The 7,757-nt window shown below is 45.7% G+C and overlaps 1 protein-coding gene across 3 annotated transcripts in view; it reads right to left on the bottom strand.

Annotated features, from left to right (window-relative positions):
• The window catches only part of DNAJC7 (DnaJ heat shock protein family (Hsp40) member C7), a 33,784-nt gene that overhangs the window by 18,335 nt on the left and 7,692 nt on the right, over nt 1-7,757 (bottom strand). For 2 of the 3 annotated variants that reach the window (XM_008071918.2, XM_021719522.1), the window contains exon 2: nt 1,708-1,796. The exons of the other annotated variant lie outside the window; for it this stretch is intronic. In XM_008071918.2, the coding sequence (XP_008070109.1) occupies nt 1,708-1,796 (89 nt within the window). The remainder of the gene's footprint in view (nt 1-1,707; nt 1,797-7,757) is intronic. 3 annotated transcript variants of the gene reach the window in all.

Below are 7,757 nucleotides of genomic sequence, written 5' to 3'. Positions count from 1 at the left end.
AGGTCTCACCAAGTTGCCCAGGCGGGTCTCAAACCTGCAGGCTCAGGCAATCCACTCACCTCGGCCTCCCAAAGTGCTGGGATTACAGGCTGAGCCACCGAGCCCGGCCAATTTTCTTAATGAGCTGGACATGGTGGCTCACGCCTATAATCCCTGCATTTTGGAGGCCGAGGCAAGAGGATTGCCTGAGCCCAGGGATTCAAAACCAGCCTGGGCAATTTGGTGAGACCTCATTTCTTCAATAAATCAAAAAATTAGCCAGGTGTGATGGTACACACCTACAGTTTTGGCTACTTGGAAGGCTGAGGTGAAAGGATTGCCTGAGCCCAACAGGTTGAGGCTGCAGTGGTTGTGATCATGCCACTGCACTATAGCCTGGGCAACAGAGTAAGATTCTGATTAAAAAAAAAAAAAATTTTTTTTCCTAGTGAACTGTTTTGGGTAACATACCACTCTGTCACCCAGGCTGGAGTGGCAGTGTGATCATAGCTCACAGCAGCCTCAAACTTCTAGGCTCAAGTGATCCTCCTGTCTCAGCTTCTTAACCAGCTGGGACTACAGGAGTGCATTACCATACCCAGCTAACTTTAAAATTTTTATGTTTGTAGAGGCAGGATATCACTATGTTGCCCAGGCTGACTCTCCCACCTCAGTATCCCAAAATGCTGGGATTACAGATGTGAGCCACTGCACAGTCATAACCACCCCAGCATCAACCTGTTGGGCTTCAGTGATCCTTCCACCTCAGCCTTCCAAGTAGCCAGAACTATAGGCATGCGCTACCACACCCAGCTAATTTTTTTCATTTACTGTAGAGATGAGGTCTAGCCAAGTTGCCCAAGCTGGTCTCGAACCCGTGGGCTCAGGCAATCCACTCGCCTCAGCCTCCCAAAGTGCTGGGATTAGAGGAAGTCTACTTTCTAAGATAGTAAGCAAAATGGCAATGACTGAGATGAATGCAGGTGGATATCTTTTTACATTCAGTATTTTTGGAATTACCTTGAAAAACTACCCATTCCAGCTAGAAAAAGTAATCACTCATGAGATCATTAAGCCTAAAGGAGTTCACAAGATGATAGATATCAATGCACTAAGCAAGAGACTACCTCTCAGAGAGAAGCTTTTTTGTTTTTGAGTTGGAGTCTCACTCTATCACCTAGGCTGGAATGCAGCAGTACACTCATGGCCACCCCAGCATCCACCTGCTGGGTTCAGGCAATCCTTCTGCCCAAGCCTTTCAAGTAGCCGGAACTACAGGCACGCACTACCATGCCCGGCTAATTTTTTGATTTATTGTAGAGATGAGGTCTCACCAAGTTGCCCAGGCTGTTCTTGAACCTGTAGGCTCAGGCAATCGCCTCACCTCAGCCTCCCAAAGCTGCACCTTGTTTTTTGTTTTTGAGTTCGAGTATCTCAATCTGTTGCCCACGCTAGAGTGCAATGGCATGCTCACGGTCACCCCAGCCTCAATCTGTTGGTTTCAGGCATGTGTCACCATGCCCGGCTAACTTTTTGATTTATTGTAGAAATGAGGTCTTGCCAAGTTGCCTAAGCTGGTCTCAACCTATGGGCTCAGGCAATCCTCTCACCTCGGCCTCCCAAAGTGCTGGGATTATAGGTGTGAGTCACAGCGCCTGGGTGAGAAGCTATTTTTATCAGTATTTGGCAAATAAGTGTTTTCTCACATAAGTATCAGGTCCTTCTCACCTATGGCTTTTGTATAATAGTTATACGCTTCGTTGTAATCTTTCTTGGCATAGTATGCATTTCCTTGTTCCTTGAAAGACTCTGCTTCCCTGAAAACGAAAGAGAAAGAGAATTGCATTACTATTTGGAAGGAATAAGCCTGCAATCTCACAGAAACAATCTTTGGTCTAGAGCCCTGGCACATTGAGCTGACAAGTGACAAGTGAGATACTTGAAGGAATTTACAGATTTGTTCAATAGGCTCATGGACCAAAAGGAGGAGCTAACGAACAATCCAAGTTCTTCCAAGATGCTATTTTTTGTTACTCAGATACATTCAGACAAAATCAAGAAAACCCATCTCACGTCACCTGCCCTGCCTCGCTATCCCTGTCTATAGTCATCCTCCTGCAGGACAGGCAAATATAGATACTTCTTTACAGCACCTGTTTTTTTTTTTTTTTGGAGACAGGGTCTCGCTCTGTGCTCAGGCTGGAATGCCAGAGGTCCAGTCATAGTTCACTGCAGCCTCAAACTCCAGGTCTCAAGCGATCTTCCTGCCTTAGCCTTCTGTGTAGCTAGGACTACAGGCATAAACCACCACGCTCAGCTAATTTTTTTAAATGTACGTTTGTAGAGATGGGGTCTCACTATGTTGTCCAGGCCGGTCTCAAACTCCTGGCTTCAAGTGATCCTCCAGCCTCAGCAAGTGAAAGTGCTGGGATTACAAGTGTGAGCCACTATGCCTGGCCAATCTAAATTTTTGTATCTGTTTCCTTTCTATGGTATCACAACTGCTGCCTTTTCTACAAACATACAGAAAAATTGGTCACAGGTAATTCCATCCAGGGACAACTGATTTCTCAATGTGAAATGGGTTACATCCTTTAAGAGTTTCAATTTAATAATTTGGTCTCCTGAAAAGTGGCTTATGCATTTGTTGCTGGAGGGACAAGCAGAGTAAAAGCAGGTGGCAAAGCACACTGGTGTGCAAGATGAGAACAGAGTTAAGTGGCCTGGGATGACAGGGACATATGAGATCAGGTTGTCTGTGCTGTGCTGTAGGAGTACCCATCCACTCATGTTCCCCTGTTGTCACATCTATATGGGTACTTACTGCCCCTTTACCATCTCTGCAGTACCTAGTATATTCATCAAGTGGGTTATCAGATTTTCCCCCTACTCCAAAGATCTAGTTATTTTTATATTTTAGCTACTTATTTATTTTGAGTTGGAGTCTCACTCTGTTGCCCAGGCTAGAGTGTAGTGGTATGCTCACAGACATAGCAGCCTCAACCTGCTGGGCTCAGGCGAACCTTCCACAGGCACACACCAACACTCCTGGCTGATTTTTTATTTATTGTAGAGACGAGGTCTCACCAAGTTGCCCAGGTTAGTCTTGAGCCCCTGGGCTCAGGCAATCCTCCTGCCTCCGCCTCCCAAGTGCTGGGATGATAGGCATGAGCCACTGTGCCTGGCAAGATCTAGTTTTTGAAACTTTGCCATTAGACAGATTATACTTTCCTAAAGTAACGTTATATAATTGGGAATTATATTCCTCACCAAGTAGCTAGAATCAAATCAGACATGTCCAACAGAATTGCAAAAGAAACTGTAAACTAGTAACCTCTATCAAAAATACCCAAAGTCATTCTACTGCTCACCTTGAGTGATAAGGATAATTCTTTACCAAAATGATTACTGCAACATACCTGAATATCTGATCATTTTTGTTATAAGGAAGAAGCTTTTTAAATTTTTCTGTTCTCCACACCCAAAAAAAACCCAGTTCAGGGCTGCCTGAAGTGTAGATCGAGTCACAGTTCTTAGCCTTGGTGATGGTGTGAAAGCTTACGGTTTTAATCTAGGGATACTGGCATTATGCAGATTTGTGATTTATTTTCTTAACGTATTTTAAACTACAAACTGGCCAAGCTGCCCTCCTTTGATTCTGAGACGCTCCTCCTTTCCCACTCTTCTCCATCACTATTCCCACAAGACCTACTAATATGAAAAGGTTGCTAGAAGGAGGACAATGGGAAGGACCTCTATGTGCTGACAGATATGAACAGTGAGGGATCTCAGTCTGCTTAAGTCATTTTTTTTTTTGAGGCAGGGTCTCCTCTGTTGCCCAGGCTGGAGTGTGTCATGCTCACGGTCACTGCAGCCTCAACCTGCTGGGCTCAGGTGATCCTTCTGCCTTAGCCTTCCAAGTAGCTGGAACCACAGGTTTACGCCACCACACCCAGCTAATTTTTTTTATTTATTGTAGAGACGAGGTATCGCCATATTGCCCAGGTCGGTATCAAACCCCTGGGTTCAGATAATCCTCTGGCCTCTGTCTCCCAAAGTGCTGGGATTATAGGCATAAGTAACTGTGCCCGACTTGAGTCATTTATTATAACCACTGTCACAATGCTGCAAAGAGGCCATCTGCTATTAGAAGTCTTCAAGCAGAATCCCCCAGCTACAAGACCCAAAGGATCACCTGAGATCATACTACATGGAGCACACTACCACGTAACTCCAGAGTGAGCAAGGAGCTATGGAAACTCCAAGGAGCCTAACCTAAGGAAAGCGCTCCCCTAACACTGACTTCAGAAGACGAGTCAAACTGCTGTGAAGAAATGGGTAGTACGTGCCATAGCACAGATGTTGGGCCCCAAGTGTATCTGAGAAGGTTCAGCCTCATCTTAGGCTGGCTAGTAGCAGAGAACACATAAACCCTTGAGGAAAATGAAAGGCAGCCAGGTACCTGGATAGCCATCATGTCAGCAGTACAGAGACTATGAATCAAAAGAGCTACTGAAAGGAGCCCCTTCCTTCCTGAAAAAACTACCTACCCCAATGGAGGTGAGTTCAGCATCGGCTTCTAGTAAAAATACAAAGGATGATTTCTGTTGAAGATTCTGAATAATTATGAGGCCAGGTACTTTCCATACATTATCCTCTAAACACTCTAGCCAGGTGGGCTCTACCATTCCCATTTTTCTTTTTTTTAAAAGCAGGATTTATTAAGAGGACAGAAAATCTCCCACAGTGGGAGGGGCTGGGCGCAGTGGCTCAAGTGGGACTCCAACTCAAAAAAAAAAAAGAAATTGCTGGGCACAGTGGCTCAAGTCTGTAATCCCAGCACTTTGGGAGGCCAAGGCAAGAGTATTGAGACCAGTCTGGGCAACCTGGTGAGACCTTGTCTCTACAATAAATAAAAAAATAAGCCAGGCGTGGTAGCATGTACTTGTAGTTCCAGCTACTCGGAAGGTTGAGGCAAAAGGACTTCCTGAGCCCAGAAGGTCAAGGCTGTAGTGGCCGTGAACATGACACTGCACTGCAGCCTGAGCGACAGAGTGAAATTCCGACTAAAAAAAAAAAAAAAAAGGAAGAAATTAAGGTTTGGAGGTGAAATAACTTGCCTGAGGTCAGGATGTGACCCACACTTGTCAGATGCCAAAGTCTGTGCACTTTCTGCTATGCTAGCTTTTGCTCTAATGCTCACCTCCACCTATTGTTAAATGTTTTAAAAATTAATCTGTACTACAGGGAACAAGACATGGACAATAAATATAAGCTTCTTTAAAGACACAAAAGAGCCCCAGCATATAAAACTCAACCCCAGAACTGAAATCTGGATTGCACCAAGCTAAATGACATTCCTAGCAATCAGTGACAGAAGGAACAGGGCTCCTTCCTCTTTAAGATGCACAACCTTGGGCAGGCACAGTGACTCATGCCTGTAATCCCAGCACTTTGGGAGGCCAAGGCAAGAGGATCGCCTGAGCTTACGGGTTCAAGACTAGCCTGAACAACACGGCGAGACCTCATCTCTACAATAAATCAAAAAAGCCAGGCTCGGTGGCTCAGCCTGTAATCCCGCGCTTTGGGAGGCTGAGGTGAGTGGATTGCCTGAGCCCGCGGGTTCGAGACCCGCCTGGGCAACTTGGCGAGACCTCATCTCTACAATAAATAAAAAATTAGCCAGGCATGGTAGTGCGTGCCCGTAGTTCCAGCTACTTGGAAGGCTGAGGCGGAAGGATTGCTGGAGCCCAGCAGGTTGAGGATGCAGTGGCCGGGAGCGGCCACTGCAACTCCAGTCTGGGCAACAGATTGAGACTCCAACTCAAAAAAAAAAATTAGCTGGATGTGGTGGCACATGCCTGTAGTTCCAGTTACCTGGAAGGCTGAGGCAGAAGGATGGCCTGAAAGCAGCAGGCTGAGGCTGCGGTGGCCATGCAATCCAGCCTGGGCAACAGAGTGAGACTCTGACTCAAAAAAAAAGAAAAAGATGCTCAACCTAGTGAACTGGACTTTGCCTCCCCCAAGAAATGCATTTCACTTTAGTAAATGGTGAGTAGATTCCATTCTAGAGCAAACAAAGTAAGGAATGTTCAGTCAGCCCACAGCAAAAAGAACAAGAACTGTGCTGTGACAAGTTACCATGTTTTAATCTTACACTACACAACATCAGGCCAGAATTAGCTATGCCCACACAACTGCCTCATGAAAAGGACTTATTTTCATGGAAACATGGCTTATTAACAGCTGCCCAAACAATGGGCACTCAGTGCTTTTAGACTCAGCTTATTTTCGCTTCTAGGTTCAACGCCCAAAACAGAATCCCTCCTTCACTTTGAACCTCCTCACCAAATACACAACAAGCTCTAACCAATGGGCCTGACTCTGCCAGACAGTGAGAAAAGAGTGGATCTTTGGAATCCAGCATGGCAGCAGCAAGGCTCATCAGGAGCAAGTCCGGGATGAAATCCATTCAAGTCCGGCCCTGGGAGCCTGAGAAAGGGCTGAGGCTTGGTCAAGTTGCCCTTACAGCAAAGGGAATGAAGGATGAGGCATCAAAGGCATAGAACTGGAAGAGAAGAAGGATTGATTAACACTGGACCTGCTGGGTGTGGTGGCTCATGCCTGTAATCCCAGCACTTTGGGAGGTAGAGACTAGAGGACTGCCTGAGCCCAGGGAATTGAGAACATCCCAGGCAAATTGGCAAGACCTTATCTCTACAATAAACCAAAAAATTAGCTGGGTGTGGTGGCACACGCCTATAGTTCCAGCTACTTGGAAGGCTGAGGCGGAAGGATCGCCTGAGCCCAGCAGACCAGGGCTGTGGTGGCCGTGAGCGTGCCACTGCACTCCAGGCTGGGCAACAGAGTGAGACTCTGACTCAAAAAAAAAAAAAAACCACACTGGACCTGAGGGCAATCAGGCAGTGGCATCTGTCAGTCCAGACACTGCGAGGGTCAGTTCATTTGATCACTAAGTGAGGTAACAACATGCACCTACTGAAACACATTAGTACCAAGAAAGGAAGAATTAGGATTAATTGGGTTCACTTGGACCAATTTTTTTAAAAAAAGGATTCCCAAGGGACTAAATTAAACCACAGATTATTTTCTGTGGCTACAAAATTAAACTCAGACTAAATCCCAAAACATATTGCCATAGAAAATACAGACTTGTCCAAAACTGATCCAGTGGCACTATTAACAGCTACAATACGTCTCTAGCACTTTTCAGATTTTCAAAGTGTTTCCAGTGAAACTCTGCATATAGCTTTCTGAGGTGGCTATGGCGATAATTTGCCTGTCCTTAACAGAGGACAGAGAATGAGCTAGTGAGGCACCGAGGCGGCAGCACAGGCTTCCTGGCTTCTAAAAGCCTATGTCTTTCCTCTGCATTCTGTTAGTGTCAAGTCTTTCTATCAATTCCCTACCCTATCCTTGGGGCAGAATATGCTTTACAGCTCTGATTCACTGAAAGATGCTGCAATGACTCTACCTTCACCAACCCCTTCCTTTCACTTTAATCGCCAGCAACAAATTATTGTGAAAACTACTGAAAGGTTAAAAAAAAAAAAATCAGTCCTCTCTGGAAGTACAATGGGGCATCTCCTACAACAGGATCAGCATGGAGGGACTGGCCTTCAGAGAACACATCCCACTCTTGGTCTGCTTGGCTGTTTTAAAATATATATATATATTTTTTTGGAGTTGGAGTCTCACTGTCACCCAGACTGGAGTGCAGTGGCCACTCCCGGCCACCGTAGCCTCGACCTGCTGGG

The sequence above is a fragment of the Carlito syrichta genome, unplaced genomic scaffold (assembly GCF_000164805.1).
Source record: "Carlito syrichta isolate Samal-C Ts95f unplaced genomic scaffold, Tarsius_syrichta-2.0.1 Scaffold314793, whole genome shotgun sequence".
Taxonomy (NCBI): Eukaryota; Metazoa; Chordata; class Mammalia; order Primates; family Tarsiidae; genus Carlito; species Carlito syrichta.
The sequence above is the reverse complement of the archived record's forward strand: the minus strand, read 5'-3'. Positions and strand labels throughout refer to the sequence as shown.